A 22,100-nucleotide genomic window follows, 5' to 3' on the forward strand; every position below is an offset into this window, starting at 1 on the left:
TTAGACAAATGAAAATAGAAATTTACCATACCAGAACTTACGGGACATAGCAAAAGCAGTTCTTAGAGGGAAGTTAATACCAATAAGTGCCTACATTAAGGAGCAAGAAATATCCCAAGTAAACAACCTAACTCTACACCTTAAGGAACTAGAAAAAGAAAAACAAAATGAGCCTAAATTAGCAGAAGAAAGGAAATAATAAAGATTAGAACAGAAATAGAGAACAGAAAAACAATTGAAAAATTAACCAAACTAAGAGTTGGTTCTTGAAAAGAGAAACAAAATTGACAAACCCTTAGGTGGACTAACTAAGGAAAAAAGAGAGAAGACCCAAACGAACAAAATTATAAATGAGTAAGGAGACATTACAACTGATACCACAGACAAGAAAAGGATCATCAGAGGCTACTATGAACATTTATATGCCAGAAAACTGGACAACCTAGGAGAAATGGGAAAATTCTTAGAAACATACAAATTACCAAGACTGAATCAGGAAGAAATAGTAAATCTGAATAGACCAATTACCAATAAGAAGATTACATCAGGAATAAAATATCTCCCAATGAAGAAAAGCCTAGGACCAGGTGGCTTCACTGTTGAATTTTAGTAAACATTTAAGGAACAATTAACACCAATCTTTATCAAACTCTTCCCAAAAATTTGAAGAGGAGAGAACATTCCCAAACTCATTTTTTGAGGCCATTATTATCCTGATACCAAAATCAGAAAAGGACACTAGTAGAAAAGAAAACCATAGGTCAATATCCCTCATGAATGTAGATGCCAAAATTCTCAATAAAATGCTAGCAAACTAAATTTAACAGTACATTAAAAGTATCATTCACCATGATCAAGTGGGATTTATCTCTGGGATGCAAAAATGTTTCAACATATGCATATCAACCAATGTGATACATCACAGTAATAGAATGAAAGAAAAGGATTATATGATCATCTCAATAGATGCACAAAAAGTATTCAGCAAAATTCAACATCCATTCATGATAAATACTCTTAATCAGGCATAGAGAGAACATATCTCAACATAATAAAGGCCATATAAGACAAGCCCATAGCTGACATCATACTCAATGGTGAAAGGATGAAAATTTTTCCTCTAATACAGGAAAAACAGAGGATTCTCATTCTTATACTTTTATTCAACATAGTACTGGAGGTCCTGGTTAGAGCAATCAGGCAATGAAAGAAGGAAGGGAGAGAGGGAGGGAAGGAGGGAAGGGCATCAGGATTGGAAAAGAAGTAAAATTGTCTCTATTTGCAGACAACATAATTTTATATATAGAAAATCCTAGAGACTTAGCCAAAAACTGATAGATCTAATCAGTAAATTTAGTAAAGTTGCAGGATACAAAATCAACATACAAAAATCAATAGCATTTCTATACAGTAAAAATGAAATTTTTAAAAACAAAGAAATCGATCCCATTTACAGTAGCATCAAAAGCATGAAAAACAATAAAATACTTAACAAATTTAACGAATGAGGTGAAATGTCTTCATGCTAAAAACTACAAGACACTGATGAAAGAAATTGAAGAAGATACAAATAAATGGAAAGTATCTTGTGTTCATGGATTGGAAGAAGTAGTATTGTTAATACGTCAATACTACTGAAAGCCATCTATAAATTCAGTGCAATCACTATCAAAAGTCTAATGGCATTTTTTGCAGGAGTAGAAAAATTCTCCTGAAACCACAAAAGACCCTGAATAGCCAAGGAAATCTGAGAAAGAACAAAGCGGGAGGTGTATCATACTTCTTGATTTCAAGCTATGCTATAAAGCTATAGTCATCAAAACATTAATGGTACTGGCATAAAAATAAGCAAATAGACTAATGGAACAAAATAGAAAGCCCAGAAATAAACCCAACCCTATATGGTCAGCTAATACTTGATAAAAGCCAAGAATACTCACTGGAGAAAAGATAGTCTCTTCAATAAATGTAGCTGGGATAATTGGATATTCACATGTAAAAGAATGAAACTGGAACCATATATTATACCACTCACAAAAATTAACTCAAAATGGATTAAAGACTTAAATATAAGATCTGAAAATGTGAAACTCCTAGAAGGAAACAGGAACAAAGCTCCTTGCCATGGGCCTTAGTAATGATTTTTCAGTATGATACCGAAGCACAAGCAACAAAAGATAAACAAGTGGTACTACATCAAATTAAAAAGCTTCTACAGTCAAAAGAAACCACCAACAAAGTGAGAAGACAACCTATGGGATGGGAAAAAGTATTTGCAAACTGTATATCTGATAAAAAGTTAATATCCAGAATATATAAAGAACTCATACAAATTAACAGCAAAAACAAAACAACCCAATTTAAAAATTAGGCATTTTTAAAGGATCTGAATAGACATTTCTACAAAGAAGACATATAAAAGGCCAGAGGTACATGAAAAGATGCTCAACATCACTAGTCATTAGGGAAATGCAAATTAAAATCACAATGAGATATCGCCTAATGCTCTTTAGAATGGCCACCATCAAAAAGACAAGAGGTAACAAACATTGGTGTGGATGTGGAGAAAAGGGAACCCTTGTGCACTGTTGGTGATATTATGAATTGGTACAGCCACTATGGAAAACAGTATGGAAGATCCTCAAAAAATTAAAAATAGAACTATCATATAATCCAGAAATTCCACTTTTGGGGCTATATCCAAAGGTATCAAAAACACTAACTCAGGGGCACCTGGGTGGCTCAGATGGTTAAGCGTCTGCCTTCAGCTCAGGTCATGATCCCAGCGTCCTGGGATCGAGCCCCGCATCGGGCTCCCTGCTCGGCGGGGAGCCTGCTTCTCCCTCTCCCTCTGCCTCTCTCCCTGCTCATGCTCTCTCTCTCTCTCTCTCTGTGTCTCTGTGTCTCAAATGAATAGATAAAATCTTAAAAAAAAAAAAACACTAACTCAAAAAGATATCTGCACCCCCATGTTCAAAGCAGCATTATTTACAATAGTCAAGACATGGAAACAACCTAAGTATCCATCAATGGATGAATGAATAAAGAAGTCATGGTATATATATAATGGAACATTATTCAGCCATTAAGAATGAGGAAATATAACAAACAATGAATCATGGAACACTACATCAAAAACTAATGATGTAATGTATGGTGATGAACATAACAATAAAAAATTTTTTTAAAAAATGAGGAAATATACCATTTACAACAACATGGATGGACCTTGAATGCATTATGCTAAGTGAAGTAAGACAGAGAAAGTGAAATCATAATGCTAAGTGTAGTCAGAGAAAGTAATTATGCTAAATGAATTCAGAGAAAGGCAAATACTGTATGATCTCACTTATGTGTGGAATATTAAAAAAAACAACTCTGATAGAGAGATCAGACTTATGATCACAAGAGGGGGTGGTGGGAGGGGAAATTAGAGGAAGATTGTCAAAAGGTACAAACTTCCAGTTGTAAGATAACTTTCTTTCTTCTTTCTTTTCTTTTTATTCTATCTATATGAGAAATTGAATGTTAGTTGAACCTATTATGGTAATCATCTTACAATATATGTAAATCAAACCATCATACTGTATGCCTTAAACTTGTACAAGGATGTATGCCAATTATTTCTCAATAAAACTGGGGAAAAAAGTGAAATTTTCTACTAGAACTTCTCTTTAAAAAGTAAAACAAAAACAAAAACTTGATGATAGAATCTTCCTACTCTTTGTCAGGACACGGTTTTAGGAAAAAGTCAGATGGAGAGGGGAAAAAAAAAAAAAGCAGCCTGGATCATCAAGAGCCAGCTGTATATTTCTCTGGAAGAGATTTTTCAATAGGCAGTTTTAAAAATATTTTTAAATTAACTCCAGGTATCAATTTTTGGCTATATTTTCTGTCTAGGTCTTGGTTATTCACGGTGATTTGATTTATTTAATAGACATCTATGTAGTGCTTGCTTCATGCAAAGCACTGTTCTATGTTCATTTAATCTTCTTGACAACGCTAAGGGCAAGGTACTAATATGATCTTAATTTTATAAAAGAAAAACTGAGACCCTAGAAGGTACATAATTTCCCCCAAAGTCATACAGCCATAAAGAGGTTCAGAGTTTGAACCCAGGAGGGCTAACTCCATAGTTCATGATTCTAAACACTGTGCTATGCTGTGCACCATTGTGATTGCTGTTTGCTGTTAATTTTGTGATTAATAAATTTTGAGAAAACTCAGTTTTAAACTACTTGCTTTAGGGTCATTTTCATTGCTTTGGTCCTGTCCTAGTTTACTCAGAATTCCTAAATAGACAGGAAACTGATAATTTTAAAACTCTTTAGTAGTCTGCTTACTAGGAGTATTTGTTGCTGTTCTATATGTGCAAACAGTTTCACTGTGTCAGTCTCCTTACTCGTCTTAATATTCCCTCAGGATTTCTCTCCTTGGGTTAATGAACCACTATGGCTAAACAATTTATAACAAACCACACAATTTTAGATTTTTTCCCCAAGTTTTTATTTAAACTCCAGCTAGCTAACATACAGTACAATATTAATTTCAGGTGTAGAATTTGGTGATTCATCACTTACATACACCATTATAGTTTGATCACAATTGAAGTGTCAAGTGGGTGTTATGAATGGATTAAAAAACCACCTTCATTGCTTCCTTGGTGCTGTTCTTTTGTTAAGTAGACTAAAGAACATAATGATTTTGATGTGATTTTTTTTTTTTACCTATCAGTATCTTATTTAACAAGAAGAGAATCTCCACAGGCTTCCAGAATCACATCTACCAACTGATCAGAATTCATACCCGTTACCCACCTTCCCTTTTACAATGCATGATGTATCTGTGCTCCTAAAGCCAGCCCATTCATTTATGCACTACACCCTATCCCCTCTCTCCTATTCAAGGTCATCCCAATCTCTCTGCCACCACCATTGTTCTCTTCTCTTTTAGATCTTTCCTATTAACCTACAAATATGCCATTATGACTTCTATTTTTTTAAAAAAAATACTCTCCCTTGACCCCAAACCCCCTCCCTTAGAAATTGTACCATTCTATAGTCTACACACTGTCTCCAATTTCTTTCCATTCATTCTCTCATGGGCTATTTTGTCCCTCCATTCCAGCAAAGCTGTGCTTACCAAGGTCATAATTGATCTCCATGTTGCTCATTCCAGGAGTCAGTTCTCAGTCCTCACTTTACTTGAACTATTAAGACAGAAGTGATCACCACCTCCTCCTTGGAAAACTTGATACTTGGCTCCCAAGAAGCCATTCTCTCTGCTTTTATCTCACTTTGCTCATTTTACCTCACTGATTTCTCCTTCTCAGTAAACTTCGATGGATCCTCCACATCATTCTAACTTCTGGGCCTTGGAGTGCCCTGAAGGCTCAGTCCTCTAAGTATATATACTTCCTAGGTGATCTCAATCAATGCAATATTATTTAGATGTCATTTATATGCTGACAAAAAGCAATTAACATCTCTGGTCTAGGCTTCGCTCCTGAACTCCAAATTCATACATCCCATTGCCTCAAATCTAGTATACCCAAAATGTGTTCTTGTTTTTCCCTGCAGACCTGCTCCTTCCCCAGTTTTCTTTTTCTCAACAAATGGAAACCTCTTCTCCCAGCGCTCTGGCCAAAAGCCTTGATATTATCTTTGACTCTTACTTTTCCCCTGCACACCTCCTACTGATACCCTCACCTATTGTCACAAATAAAGGTTCTACCTTTTAAATCGAAGCTATTATAATAACTTCTTAATCTCTTAATTTCTCTGCCTCCTCCTTTTGCATTCCTACTCCCTTCTCCAGGCTATTTTCCACACAGCGGTCAGAGATGTCACTTCTTACACTACATTCTATATCTCTTGGATCTTATATCCTGCCACTTTTCCCCTAACTCATCCTGTGCCAGCCGTACCAATCTACCTCCTCTTCCAACACCCTGGCCCATGTCCTCTTAGGCTTCTGCATTGGCTGTTCCCGTTGCCTGGAAGACTACTCTTCCAGATGTCTGCATAACTCACTCTCACTTCATTCAAGGTGCCTCTCCAATATCATGTTATCAAAGAGAAAGTTCATCCTCAATTACCAAACTTAAAATAGCATCCTCTTTTTCTGTCATTTTATCCATTTGCCCTACTTTTATTTTTTTCTTAGCACTTATAATCCCACCTGGCACCCATCTATTTATTTATTGGCTGTTTTCTCTTTCTCTTCTAGAATGTAAGGTCCATAAAAGAGAGGGGTTTGTCTATTTTCATCGTTGTATCTCCAGTGCCTGGCAGAAGGCACTCAACAAATATTGGTTGAATGAATGAATATAATGAACGAGCAGTATACAACTGTACTTTAATGCTGAGGTATAGAGGAAAATATGCCAAACTAGGAGGCCCTAACAAGGTGGGTGACCTTGGGCAAGTTATGCAGGCTCTGTGGGATTTTGCCTCCTCAATTGTGAAATGAGGTGTTTGGATTAAATGATTGCTAAAATCACCTCAGCTCTAAGAAGTTATGATTGAATGACTCTGAGGTTTGATTACTTTTCACTTTTCACTCTCTGTGACACCTCAGGCTGTGAAATACAACATCCTCAGTATATATACTCCTTTCCTAATGCATAGTGAAAAGAGAGAAATTAAACAAGATTACAGACAAATTCATTTTAGCAATATCAACATATGACATGATCATTATGTAATATTTCAATGCCCATACTGAAAATAAACCTTACGTCTAAAGAAGACATGACAGTTATTTTTTAATCCACCTGGCATTTCAATTAAGAGGAAGATAACTAATGTGTTTACCTCAGAACACTTTCTTGGCTCATCACTGTTCTAAGGATATAAGACTACATCACAGCAGAAAACAGCTATTGCCAATTCAAGTAGACAGCTCTACTGCTGAAAAATGCTCTCATAAGTGACCAAAGTGAACACCACCTAATAGAGATTCATGTTATTTTTTTATGCATATAGATATCACCTACTTCCAAGCAAATTAATAATAAGAGGCATTAATACTATTGTGCTGAACAGCCTCCCTTTGTGTCATACTCTCCATTCTTTTCAGTTGTTTTGTACAACTCCCTTGCCCTCTGGCTTCTGGTTGGATTCAGTCAGAATGGAACACTAGAGATGGGGATGAGAAAGGAGACTGATGTTGGGAGAGTTGTTTCCCCAGCTCCTAGCCCTGCAGAGTTGTGATGACCAGCTGTGTCCTCCACCAAAGTTCTCAGCTCCTCCCTTGAGGTGGCCCTCCTCACACAGCTTTCTCTGACTCTAGTCAATGGGTGGTAAAGCAGCTCAGCTATTGCATGATGTCTTATGATTTCCCTGAATTGCAACCCTCCTTTGTCAATTGTCCCCTTATTATATTCTTCTTGATTTATTCTAATTTTAAGCATGCCATCTGTTTCCTATTAAGAATCATTAAAATAGAAAATTAGTAAGAGAATGTAACACAAAAAATTAAGAGGATGGGAATATAGTTATGTCAGCAAACCAAGACTAAAAAGGGGCGCTGTAATTGAACATGGTTAAAGTTAAAAGGAAGCATTTAGCTCTTATTTGCTAATAATAGACAACATCCTAGCACATCAGGAGCTGACAGCATGTACTGGGGGAGAGGGAAGCAAACCACCCTGGATAGCATTTTTAGTAGAACTGCTTTACAGAAGAATCTAAATCAATCCTCATATGATATTGCATCAACCTTTATAAGGCCTATGATATAAAATTAAACCATAGTCCTGTGCAACTTTCTCTAGAAAGTGAAAGTGATGCTGCATGCAAGGTGATAAGAAGTGAAAATGTTATATACAGGGATATACAATGTTCCTGTCATCTGACTTGGTATAGAAATAGAGTTTGGAAACTTCAGGAATGAATAATAGTCATGTCCTTTAGATGTTCCTTCTAAATATTGATTTTTCTTGGCCAGATTTTCAAAAAACATACTTTTGTAATTGTGAAGTATTTATGTCCATTGTAGATAGTTTGGAAAATACAAACAAGCACACAGAATACAATAAAAGTCACTCCAATTCCTAAACCAGTACCAAAAGAAAATTATTAGCAGCATCCTTATATTCTTTTTTTTAACATACATGGGGAATTTAACTTAACTAGAATCATACTGCATATATTATTTTTAACCTATTTTTAAAATTTTATCAGTAAATCTTGTATATTTTCCCCTGTTTTCCTATCACATAATTTTTAGTGTTTACTAGTGTCTCATTATGTGAAATATTGCATTTAACCACTTTCTTATTTTGGAGTGTTAAATTATTTCCAACCTTTCACCATTTTAAGGCTGTGATGAACATACTGATACCTAAATCTTTGCATATGTCCCTGCTTATTAATTCTTAAACTTTGTTTCTTATTCCCTGAGGCCTTTTGCTAGTGATTTTCTTATTTATTCTTCAGAAAGAGTATGACAATCTACCCTCTTACCAGTGGTGGATGTACTTGTTTATCAGGTTGGAGATTGGTGGCAAAAGTGTTCAAGTTTAGGATACTGATAAGTAGCTAGATACAAATAGTCTGAACTGTGGACTGAAAGGAGATCTATTCAGATAACCAGGCAGGATGTTTGCAAATTTGACTTTCTATTTTGGTTTCTTACCCATATAGAGTGTTCAAATATTTGCATAAAGAATGTCATGCAAACTAATTCTTTTAGGGCCAAATTTTTATTCAGAAGCTTCACCAGGTCCTGGGTTGAAGCCCACAGAGCTCTCTATACCTTAAAGTATAGAAGAGATAATTTTGGCTGAAAGGTTTTGAGGATAGAGGTGACAAAGTGTTCATCTTTAAAAGAAGAAAAAATCTTTAATCTGACTGTCATAGACAATCTAACTTGAGAAATACCATACCCCAGGGCTCTTTTGAGATTAAATGCACTTCCACCCCACACATGACTTAGTGGAATGGACCACTGATTGTTTATCGTCTATTGTTATTGTTTAATTGGTTTCTTTATTAGTAGTTTTGGATTTATATAAGTTGAAATAAGAAAAGTATTGACAAAACCAGAGAAGGAGACAAACTATAAGAGACTCTTAATCTCCGGAAACAAACTGAGGGTTGCCGGAGTGGAGGGGGGTGGGAGTGATGGGGTGGCTGGGTGATGGATATTGGGAAGGGTACGCGCTATGGTGAGCACTGTGAATTGTGTAAGACTGATGAATCACAGACCTGTATCCCTGAAACAAATAATACATTATATGTTAATTAAAAAGAAAAAAGAAAAAAAAGAAAAGTATTATGTGCAATGTTGCTTTTCCATATTGTGTTTCACTGGATTCATTTAGCAGAGGTATATCATGTATTTCTCATTTGCAAGATGCAATACTAGATACAAATAAATATTACAGTGTAAGGCATGTTCCTTACCTTTCAGAAATTCACACAAATGTGTGAAAGATTATGTGATGAGATATAGATGCTTATCAAATTGATTGTAGGGAAAGAATAGTCATACTTTGATTGGTGGCAATTTTATGGGATACAGGCTGATCTAAATGGAGCAAATGGAAAAAAGTAAAGTAAAAAAAAAAAAACTTTTAAGAGGTCCTGCTGCTTTTACATGTAATAATATCACTATTTTGTGAGGGTGCGTATTCCAGACCAAAAGTAGAAAGATCTGTAAGATGCAAAGAATTAGCTAAGTAAATTAGAATCTAGAAAATGGACTAAAAGTCCCTTATCTCAATGGCTTATGAGTAATGGAACTGGATATTTTGAACTTCCTATTTCATATATTTTATGTATCTAGTTAAGAATTGTGACCTCCTTCTGAATAAGTCACTAAGGCCTTTGAAATAATGACCTGGGAGCAAGGTATAGAAGTTTATTTGTTCAAAGATTCAACGTCACACAGATTGCTTGAAATCAGAAACTAAACTGTCTTCCTTCTATAATGCTTTAGTCCTAACTTTTTGCTTTCTACATGTAAACAAGAAATTCTTATTTCATGCTGAATTATAATAATTATTGGACTGAAGGAGTGAAAAAATATAATTTAATGGTTGTGTAGTATTAGTCCAAGTTTTTTAAAATTAAACTTTGAGGTACTCTAATGCTATAAACATTGTTTCCTAGTGGAGTTTTTAATAGGAAACATATTGTTTGGAAGATTAGAAAGGTAAGATGGGATATAAAAATGATCTCAAACTTTTTGAAGAGTTAGCATAGCATTATTTTACAGAATAGTTTCTTTGGTTTATTTACACTTCTACTGGCTTAACTTCACCAAAATGAGCAAACTGTAGGACTATGAAAGGGAAACATCCAATATGAATCTGAGATAATAAGAGGAGATGGGGGGAATTAAGTCCTGTTTTGTTTTTCAGAAGAGCAAGCTTTTTCTAGAAACCTCATCTGTGAAAGTCAAGGAACAAACTTTGAATTCAACTCTTATCACTTGAACTTACTTTCTGATTTCCCTATCATTGGAATGTTCTAAGAATCACTCAAAAAGTAAAAAACAGGATGTTTGAAATCTGTGTCTCGACAAATGTCCCAAAGGGCTAACTAAATATCCTTAGCTTTAACTTTAGTTTGAGGTTTTCAAAGCAAATAATTCTAGACACAAACTTCCTGCTCCTAATGTCAAAAAGTGAATAGAACTGTCCTTAGGGAAGTGCTTAGTTCAGACTTTACCATCCTGCAAATAAAACTGCTGGCCTTGTTCCCATCCACAGCTTTGTTATTCTCGGGCCAGAGACCAGAAGAAGCTTCCACTCACCTAATGATGATCAACTAAGCCCTGTGTCAGACATGATACAAGGTACTACAATACAAAGAAGAATAATGCTGACCAATATGGAAAATGCTATGCTAAGGATACATAAATAGTGCCTTAGAAGGTACATTTATGTCTGGAGGAGAGGGAGAAGGAGGAAAGCTGAGAAAGCAATGCTAAAACTGAGTCTTAAAGAATGGGTAGGAGGGATTTAGCAGACTACAGGCAGGGCAGACCACGCCGGGCATGTAATAAATGCCTAAATAGATCAGTAACAATCCAGTGGGAGAGCCTCATGAAAAAGAATCAAGGAACTCAAGGCAGAACAAAATGGAGAGTAATAAACTTTCACCAAGTGTCATTGGTGTGCCAAGGATGGAGCTAAGATTTTTTCCTGGAGGGTTCAGATGATGATTCAAGTAGGAGATGGCCTTTGTTCTGAGAATAAGGGTAGAGTAAAACTGACAGGTAGAAGAGGGAAAGGATGTCATTCTAGTTAAGAAACTTTGCAAAAGGAAGATAGGAATGAAAGTACATGGCCATTTTCTTCTATTTATGCTCTCACCCTAGAAATCTCATCTAGTCCTGTGGCATCAAATACCATTTTAAGTGGATATTTCCTTAATTTAGATCTCCAGCCCTGAATCAACCCTTGAGTCTCCCATCTGTACCCTCCATATGTTTATTTGGAATCTTCACTTCAAGATCTTATAGTCATGTCAACTGTTTAATGTTCAATGCTGAGCCCCTGATTGTCTTTCTTTCCCAAACCTGTTATTCTTCCAATCTTCCATCTCAGTTATTGGTACCATCATTCAACTGGTTGCTCTAGCAAAAATCTAGGAATCATCCTTGATTCCCATTTTCTTCAAACTTCATATCTAATCCCTTAGTGAGCAGTCTGGCTCCACTCAAAAGCCATCTCAAATCTGAACACTTCCCTTCATTTCCTGGTCCAAGTGATCATTTTTGCCTTATTCTTCTATCTGGTCTCTTTGTTTCTCCTTTGCGCCTCTACTATCCATTCTTCACCCAATATCCAGAACTACCTCTTAAAAATGTAAGTCAGATCATGTCATTCCCTGCTTTAAATTCTTCAATAGCTTTTCCTTGTTTCTAGAACTTAAATCCTCATCTAATCACATAGCCCCCAGCTAGCTTCTTAATCTCACCTCCATTCTTAACTCACACCACATGCTGAGCTGCACTGGCTTCTTCCCAGTCCTGAAAATGCACAAGGTCTTTCCCACTCAATGCTGTTGCACCTAGAGCTCCCATTTCTGCAGTGATCACCCTCATTGTCTCACAGTGATTGTCTCACAATCATCTTTCAAGTTTTGATTCAAATGTCATTACAAAAATATGCCTTCTAATAAAAATTCTACCCAAATTTTTCTAAATCATTACTATAATTATTTCCTTCTTAGAACTTCACATGTAATATTCTGTTCATTCATTTACGTGTTTATTCTCTTTCTCTCTCTCTTTCTAGAAGTCCCAGCTCTATGAAGCAGAGGTCTTATTTCTCTTTAAGCATCATATCCCAAGTACACAGCACAGTATCTGGCTTAAAGCATGTGTTCAATAAATATTTGTTGAACAAATGAGTGCCAAAGTCAGTAATATCTTAAGACTGAAGATAAGGGTTGACAGAATTAAATGCACAGAGACATTATATAAAATAAAGATTGAAAAGGATCATTTAGTTTGCTCATTTATATGTCACTGGTGAGAGTAGTGAATTTGGAAGGAAGGAAGAGGTAGGAATGTCATGGATGAGGAATAAATTAGGAGATGTGAAATTGAAGAAGAGTGAGTATTCTAAGATGTTTGACTGAAAAGGGAACAATGAAGGGACAGTCTTGGGAATCTAAAGAAAGTTATTTTAAATTTTGTAAATGTGTGAGATTTGTACATATTTCCATGTAAGGAGAAGGAAGCAGCATAGACCAAGAGATTGAAGGTACAAGAGATAGAGAGGTAGATGATGGAGTAAGGTTATGGAGAAGATGGAATTGGGGAGTAGGATCTGGAGCCCGAGAGGGATAAATCTTGTACAAAGGAAAGACATCTCTTCTTCTGAGGGGCAAGGCATCAAAGAAGGTATCATTTAGAGCTTCCATTTTTTCCTGATAAAAGTGAAGAAGGAAAGGCAGTTACGGAGCTTAACATAGTGAACAGGCTTTGGAATATAGCCATGAGAAATTAAGAGGCATTAACCAGGAATTCATAAAAGGAATGCTGGTTGTCAATGAAGATTCAGTTGAAACCATAAATTTGGTGCAAGTTTCTATAATTGTGTAATTCATTCATCAATCAAATGTTTATTAGCTATATACTATGGTCTAGACCCTTTAGTTGATGTTGGAAGTGCCAAAATAAACAAATCACGTTTCTGAAGTCTAGTGGGGGAGAGAAAGAAGCATATTAATTAGCAAAGCCTTGTGATGAAGGCTCTACTAGAAGAATAAAAGTATACAATCAGAACACAGGATGATAGAAAAGAAGTGGGTAGTTTCTGGTCATAGAACTGATGGCTATAATTGAAGATTTCAGATTGGAACTGAAATGTCCTTGATGATAATAGAATCCTGGGGGAAGAAGTAGCTCCCTGGAATGGAGGAAGTCATAAAACTGAAATTAGTAGGTTGGAGGGGCATTCAGGCAGATGCTGAAGCTGTGTAGGAAAGTAGAAAGGGTTGTTTTGGACAACAAATCCTGTGTGGCTGTCACCCGCCTATCTGAATTCTTGATGAATATTTGGGAATGACCTGGAAATCCATACATGCCAGTCATAAGGACTAGAAAGTGATACAGATACAGTTAACATCAAAGGAAGAAGACATTGTACATGAGAGGATTATCATTGTGGTGTAAAAGTAGCTGTTAACAAGGAGGAAAATGCCCAAACCATTCCCCAGCTTCCTGGCACATGGGGCATCGAAGATAATCATCCTTTACTCAAGAGAATTCCAGTCAAAACAATGATACAGTGGTCTGAAGGTTGAAGATGTAGAGGATTTTATGTGTGATGACACAGGGGTTTCAGAGAGTCCAGTAGAAAGCACTGAAAAAGAATAAATCATGCTCACCTAAGAGAATGAGGGCGGGAGAGAAGGAGAGAGAGGCTCACACTGTAGTAATGTCTGAGGATACCAGAGTGTTGGGAATGGAAATAATTGATCCCGAGATGCCAAAAGCCTCAGGTGTGACTTAATTCTAGAGCCTGCAGAGGCTAGTGCACCAAATAGTGTCTGCAATCCAAGGACACCAGCAACCTGGGGTTGGTCTGCTTGTAGTCAAGGGATTGTCGACAAAAGAACCACTGACTTCCCTCCAAGGCCAACAGTGAGCATAAGCGAACATTGGTCTGTTGGAGCCCAGGGGAAAATGCTCTTTAATCCAATATGTGTTCTTTTTTAAAATTTAGTTTTGAAGTAGCTTTATTTTCTCTGATCATGAAAGAAATACATATTCATTGCAAAACATAAGGTAACAAAGAAAAGTATAAAGCATAAAATAAAGACCACTTAAACCCCAGAGGGAGAGGATATAATCATTGTTAACATTGTCATATCTGGCACTGAGAGAATGCCCTGGAATTTCTCAGTTAAGACTCTGAAACACACCTTGTCAGTGTTTTCTTTCTCTGCCTCTCCTACCCTCTCTTTCACTCTCCATCTTTGGTGCTGCTACCTTTCTAACTTCATCTCTGTTCTCCCCAAATTCAAATCTCAATGATCTCTAGAGTGAAATCGTTATGCCTTGAGCTCATCCAGTTATTCACTACTCATTGAGTGGACATCTCCCTTGTGGCTGCTGGTGTTGTAGGCTCTGCAGCAGAGTTGCTATGGCTGTGGCCATGTTGCTTGGGATGCTCCTTTTAGTTCTCCCAGGGGTCAGAGACTGTTTGCTAGGGGAAGTCTGGAAACCATTTAGCTTTTCATATTCACTTCTCAAAAGAGGGGTGTGGCTAACCTGTCTTCCACAACAGACCTTCTGCTGGCAGTCACTCACTATCATTCACCACTGAGGTACTCTACTTTTTCCAGCAAGATCCAGTCTCTTGAGTCACACACAACATGGCAAGCCAGAGTGGCTGAAGGGGCCTCTGTCAAATAAACATTAACTTCAATTGCCCCACCTGGGGAGCTAGGAGAACCCTGAATAATGGTTTCATCCCTCTGAAAATCCATATGAGTACTTTCAGTTTTCTCAGTCTGGCTCCATTTCCAGAGAAGGGAAGTAAAACAGGCTTACTAAGAATGCTCTCACCTTTTCGAGCTTGATAAATTTGTCCTTTATTTTACCACATAAGTCAGAACTACTATATATCAGAACCCTTCTAATTTTTTCTTCTCCTCCTTCCTCCCACCTATCTCCTGCCACTTCCCCAGAAGCATAAAGCTTTCAACATCCTGCTGTCCATTAGCATAAATAAACTCATGCTGTTAAAGTAAAAATAGGTTTAATGATATTTGTTAAAGACTGCATTATCATAAGGGGATAAAAATATTCTTGAGTAACAGAGAGATCATATACTTTAGAGACAATAACATGCTTCTATTGTGGTTCCCTGAAAGTCGATTATTTTAGCCATAGATTTAAACTTTAGATCTCAGCATAAGTTACATTTCCACTTCAGCATTGTTAAACCATGCAGTTTCTTAGGACTTGTACCTTCATGTTTTCATTTATTTTTTTTTTTCTGTTGTCAATATACTGTAGGCAGATCTAAGAAATGAAAAAGATAAAGTACCATTTAAATTTAAACATATGAACCAGTGGATATGTTGTTATAACTTTTCTCCTCATTTTGACATATCTGTTGTTAATTTAAATTTTATGTATCATTTATACTGTAGATAAGAAAATACTGGGCTAAAAAAGAGCAGAAGTGGCAAGAAATGGAAATGAGAGATCTTCAGCGTCTGGAAGAACTGAAGAAATTAATGGCTGAACAATCAGTGAAAGACAGAGAAAGGTAAAAGAAAAATCCTAAATTGCATAGTAATGGAGGTGGTTAGAGTAAACAGTATCAGAGGGAGCATTTTTCTATACTTAATGTGTTCTTACAGTATTTATATTCACAAACAGATAAAATGATACTTATAATGTATTTCCGTCTCTCCTATTCATACACAAATCTCTAGTTTGCCATTTAGTTCCTTAGATAGCTTCCTAGTTAAAACCCTCACAGATGATTTCATAGTATTTGATTGCCCACTGTATGCATGAAATGATCCTGGCTGCTGCTGTGACTTAATATGTTGACATGGAAGGAGGAAACCATTATTCCGATAAGAAGGGAGACCCATTTGCTATGATTGTGGCTGGGGAAGACAATGCACAATTATACAGCGTATGTGATTCATTTTAGTATACTTAGAATGCACCCTATGTAGGAAAACGCAGAGGATTTCTTGGAATGGTGTAATTTTAGAGCTGAAAAGGACATTTGAGATCAACTAACCCAGTGTTCTCATTTTATGAATGAGTATCCTGAGAAATTAAAATTACTTTTCCAAGTTTACCATATCAATCAGTGTCAGTGAGGAGACAGAGACAACACAGTAATTTGAATAGGGAAAGGTTAAGATAAAGCATTATTAATTCTAATAGAAAACCTCTGTTATATAAAGAGATAAAGAGAACTTTAAAGAAAACCCCAGGGCTGAAGGAAGTTTCCCATAGAAGAAACAAATATGGAAGCCCCCCCCCCCCCCCCCCCCAGCTCCAAGTTTAGGACTCAGACCTTACTGTAGAAGACATGGTTGTGGCCGACTGCATGGTGGAGAAGTTCTTAGATGGGCTCAACCAGAACTAGTTCACAGTCACTGGGCAAGCAGGAAACGCCCTGCGTGAGTGTAGGAGGCCAAAGCTGGAAGTCAACCATTGGGATGCTTGCAAAACTCAGTGAGAATCTGACCATGGGAGTGCCTCTGAAATTTGATGGGAAACTGACCATTGGGTGCCATTGGAACTCCATGCGCACAGGTGCCACTGGGAGTTCCCCACACATGCAGCAGGCAGCCATATGGTTGGAGCAAGAAGGGGTAAACACTGGAACCAGGAAAGAAAGCCCCTTCCTCCTTCAGCATCTTTCCAGAACCCCTTTCTGACATAGCTTAACATTGTGTCAGACAACAAATTGGTAACTGGCATAGTTATCTAGTTTAGCTAGCTTCTGAGTGGATTTTCACGAGATAAATTAAGAATAGCTCTTTTGTTTCATAACAGAAGTCACAATAAGTTTACTGGTAGTCAATTTAAAAAAATAAACTTGCCTGGAACTCTGTACTTTCTGCTCAGTTTTGCTGTGAACATAAAACTGCTTTAAAAATTAAGTCTATTTAAAAATTACCTCTTAGGGGTGCCTGAGTGACTCAGTCAGTTGAACCTCCAACTCTTGGTTTTGGCTCAGGTCCTGATCTCATGGTTTGTGAGATTGAGCCCTGAGCTGGGATCCACATTCAGCAGGAATCTGCTTGGATATTCTCTCTCCCTCTGACCCTTCCCCACCCTCTCTTTCTCTCCCTCTCTAAATAAATAAATCTTAAAAAAAATAAATACAAAATAAAAATTACCCCTTAGACTTATATATAACCTTGGAAGATATAACCATTTTATACAACGAGGTTCACTTTTATCTAGGAAGCTTCCTTTGTAAGGGTGGGACAGTTATTTCAAACTCCAGTCACCAAGGTTTCAGAGTAAATCTGGAGTTCCACATAAATGCCAGGCAATTCCTAAGGATTTTCTGGATGAAATTTACATCATTTTCTAGGTATCTCAGGATTTTAGAGTTCACTTTAATCTATTATGGAGAAAACTGAGAATACAGCAAAGCCAAGGCTCTAGGCTAAGAGGTGAAACAGCCAGTGAGAAACCAGCCAAATAAGCACAAACCAAGATAAAGTGGAAACCAGCAGATAGGTCATGCCATGGGTCAGAGACAAAAATCCCACTAAAGAGCAAGACAATGGTGGAGGTCAAAGGCTGCTTGGAAAGTCTGAAACTATGCTGGGGAAACAAGAGAGAGCCACAGGAATTAAAGGGGGTGGGAAAAACAGAACAGATGTGAGGTCCCAGCATATAGCAGACATGCTTCTAATAGAATCTCCCCTCATAGCCAGGGAGTTTCTTTGATTACAGAGCCATTTTGGTCTTTAGCTTCCTGTTCCAATAATTATCAAGATTAGCTGACTCAGAACTCCAGTTGAAAAGAAGAAAAGGAAAACCAGATTAATCTACATTACATAACAGGAAAAAATAGGCATATCACACATAGCAAAAAGAGTACTAAGGACTAGGAACCAGGGGACCAAGGTTTTAGCCTTAAATCTTCTTGGAATAGTGTATGAATTGGCCAAAACCATTCATTTAACCTCTATGAGGCTCTGCTTTGTTCTTTGTAAAATTGAACTGGACAGCTTCTGAGGGCTAAGTGAGCTATCAACTTTTAGGGGTCTATGATCTGTATGTTAAACTCATGTGAAATGTTGTAGATTTGGATAATTATGAGTCCAGTACTTGCATGCCAATGGGAAATCAGTGAGGAAGGTCATTAAAATATCAGGATAATATAATATATCAAGAAATAGTTCCCAGAAAATTTCAGATAATGTTGTAGATGAAAGCATTGTCCTCATTCTGTGACTTAGGGAGATGGAGTTCAACATGTAAAAACTGCTGGTAGCTTTTGCTTCTGGCAAGAACCAGAAGTTGTGTTCTCTTATAACCACCCTGACACTAAGAAATTTGGCTAATTGCTTTTTCTCTACTACTGAAATACAGTTCACAAATCTCATATTTAATTTTTTAACTGGAGGCACATTTTTTAAATATAAAAATAAAAGCTTGAAACAGCCTCCAGATCTGTTAAAAACACACACACGTGGCCTTGAGGGTTTAAATTTTTCTCTTGTTTATTTTCTTCTATTTTTTAATTCTAAGTTTCTTGAAAACAATATTCATAAATTAGCAGATATATTAGGTCAAACCATAAGAAAATTCCATTTCTGCAGGTCAGAAATAGTTAAGTATTGACAGTTTCATGTGGTTCAACATAAAAAGATATAGCGATTCATCTTATTTATGTTTTCCTTCTCAGTTATAATCTGTATTTCACCCTCATTTTAAAAATTTTTTACCTAAATTAAATTTAATTAACATATAGTGTATTATTGGTTTCAGAGGTAGAATTTAGTGATTCATCCATTGCATATAACACCCAGTGCTCATTCCATCAAGTGCCCTCCTTAATGTCCATCACCCAGTTACCCCATCCTCCCACCCACTTCCCCTCTAGCAACCCTCAGTTTGTTTCATATAGTTAAGAGTGATTTTATTTTATTGAGATTGTTTCTGCCAAAGTTTCCACTAACCTCCTAATTTCCTAAGCCCTATTCTCTTTTTGAACATGCTAGAGAAGTTAAGAGGGAAGGTTCTTTAATCAGGTTGTTGACATTAGAATCCTGGCTCTATTCTTTATAGCTTTGTGACTTTTGGGTACGTTATTCAACTTCCCTGTGCTTAAATTTCTTTGTACAATAAAGACATATCTAGTGTCTACTTCATAGGAGTGTTGTAAGGATTAAAGAAGTATTGAATGTAGCACACATTAAATACAAGTGATTACTATTAATTGAATTTTTAAAACATAAGATACCTTCTAACAATATTGTATCAAAATATTTAAGCATTTAATATTTTAGATAAAACATGTAATAATGAGGACATTTTTATTAAAAACAAAACATGAGGTTAAAGCAAAAGTGTTCCTTGATCACTACTCTCATACAATGTCTTCTCTAGAAGTCCTTTCTGTTATCAGTTGTCTATTGATACATATGCATACATACTCTTTCTATGTACCTATACAAAAAGTGAGTTTAGGAACAAAAACCAAAAACCAAAAAAAAAAAAAAGACCCAATACATTTTATAACACAATACTATTGTATTAGCTCTAGCTGCCATAACAAACGAAGTACCATAGACTGGTGGCTTAAACAACAGAAATTTATTTTCTCACAGTTCTGGAGACTGGAAGTCCAAAATCAAGGTGCCAGCATGGTGAGTTTCTGGGGAGAACTCTTTCTGGCTTATAGACAAGTGCTTTCGTGCTCTGTGCCCATAGGTGGGGAGAGAGACAGTAGCTCTCTGGTGTCTCTTCTTATAAGGACACTAATCCCATCCTGAGGACCCACCTGCATGACCTCATCTAAACTTAATTATTTCCCAAAGGCCTCATCTCCAAACACCATCACATTGGGGGTTAGGACTTCAACATATGAATTTTAGAGGGACACGTTCAGTTTATAGCAAACATTTGTGTTTAAAAAAGCATTTATGTATCTACAAATTACCTATTTACTATTAACTACTATTTATTGGTTACTGCTAGAAGATAAGGTTTTTGTGCCAATTAGAAAAGGTGCTCTATTCTGGTGGCAAAGTACATAGATTCCCTACCTGAAGAGACAAATTAGGAAAAGACCCCCTTCTGAACCATGGCAGTCAGCTTGACAAGCAGTGACAAAGCTGGATGTCATTCCCTATTTATACTCCTGGGCCAGCATCGCCTTTGCAAAGCACAAACTTAAAAATGATACATGGCACCCCTGCAAATAGATGTACCTAATTCTTTTTAAATAGTATATATTATCCACATTTCTTCTAAAATTTAGCCATCTGGAATTTATTTCCAGGAATGGTATGAGCTAAGTGTCTTTCATTTTTTGGTCTAAATTGATAGCCAACTCTCTCAACACCAATTATTTAATGATTCATCCTAACCCACTGAGTTGAAATGCCACCTTTATTGTATATTATACTTCTAATTATACTTTCATATCCATATGGACTCTTGATTAGATTAAATAAAAACTGATCTATTTATATTTCTACATCGATACTGTGCTGTTTTAATTAATCTGTTTTGCTATCTGATAGAGCAAGTGTTCACTCATTATTCTTTTCAAAAATCTTATTCTTATGTCAAATTTCACTTTGAAAAAATCCTGTTGATTGTTTGCATTGAAGTTTTGTTACAGAATGCTGACATACACACCAAATTTAATTTCCAATCTAGGATCATCCTTCTGGAATAGCTCTCCAGTTCAAGTCTTCTCTCAGCTTCTGTAAAAGATTTCATAGTTGTTGTTTTTTTCTTCTGGTGAAGGCTTGGAAATTATTTTGGAATAAATAGAAATTGACGTTCAAGAAGCTGATTCTAAATTTTCTTTAGTATGCTAAGTGAAATAAGTCAAACAGAGAAAGACAATTATCATATGGTTTCACTTATTTGTGGAACATAAGGAATAGCATGGAGGACATTAGGAGAAGCAAGTGAAAAATGAAGGGGGGAAAATCAGAGGGGGAGATGGACCCTGAAAGACTATGGACTCCAGGAATCAGACTGAGGGTTTTAGAGGGGAGGGAGTGGGGGGATGGGTGATCCCAGTGATGGGTATTAAGAGGAGCATGTATTGCATGGAGCACTGGGTGTTATACGCAAACAATGAATCATGGAACACTACATCAAAAACTAATGATGTACTGTATGGTGACTAACATAACATAATAAAAAATTATAAAAAAAATAAATTTTCTTTAGTAGCTGTGTGAGGAAAAGTGTATGAACTAGGAAGTGGCATTGGGGATGCAGAGGTGATAAATGTTCATCAAGTATTTAGATTAGGTGAAACATGATGACTTGTTTCATTGGGAGTGGAGTTTGAGGGAAGACCGAGAAAGAAGCATGGTCCTGAATATTATTGAGCTATTTCTATCCTCTTAGGTTAAAAGCTTTAGTTTGTTTTCAAGCTCTTTTATTTTCTAATAAATTTATTTGGCTATAGGTTCCTTTTTTTTCTGTGTATCTTTGGCTGCATTCTACAAGTTTTGAGATCAGGTTTCATTATCTAAATAGTTTACATTTCATTTTTGATGTCCTAACAATAAATTGGTCGATATTAGGGTATTTGCCAAAGGCAAGGTTACTTATAGTTTCCAATTTTTTTCTACTTGTATATGTTCCACATCTTTCCATAACAATATGCAAAAATTTAGAATGCTTTATGGGAAGCTACTGACCCTGCTACTTTAAACATTAAAAAAAACCCTCTTTATTGAAGAACAACTTATATATTATGAACTCTCTTGTTTTCAATGTACAATTAAATGATTTTTAGTAAATTTATAGTTGTACAACCATTGCTACAGTCCAGTTTTACATCATGATGTAAATGTTATATCATCTCAGAAAGATCTCTCATGCCCATTTCCATTAATTCCCGATCTTACTCCCAGCTCCAAATGACAACTAATCTCTTT

The 22,100-nt window shown here is 36.3% G+C and overlaps 1 protein-coding gene across 1 annotated transcript in view; it reads left to right on the forward strand.

The window, feature by feature from the left end:
* The window catches only part of CCDC148 (coiled-coil domain containing 148), a 235,606-nt gene that overhangs the window by 159,617 nt on the left and 53,889 nt on the right, over positions 1-22,100 (forward strand). Inside the window, exon 12 of the mRNA XM_035007985.1 lies at positions 15,627-15,745. Coding sequence (XP_034863876.1) covers positions 15,627-15,745 — 119 coding nt within the window. The remainder of the gene's footprint in view (positions 1-15,626; positions 15,746-22,100) is intronic.

This window comes from Mirounga leonina, unplaced genomic scaffold, assembly GCF_011800145.1.
Source record: "Mirounga leonina isolate KUSES-001 unplaced genomic scaffold, KU_Mleo_1.0 Mir_151, whole genome shotgun sequence".
NCBI lineage: Eukaryota > Metazoa > Chordata > Mammalia > Carnivora > Phocidae > Mirounga > Mirounga leonina.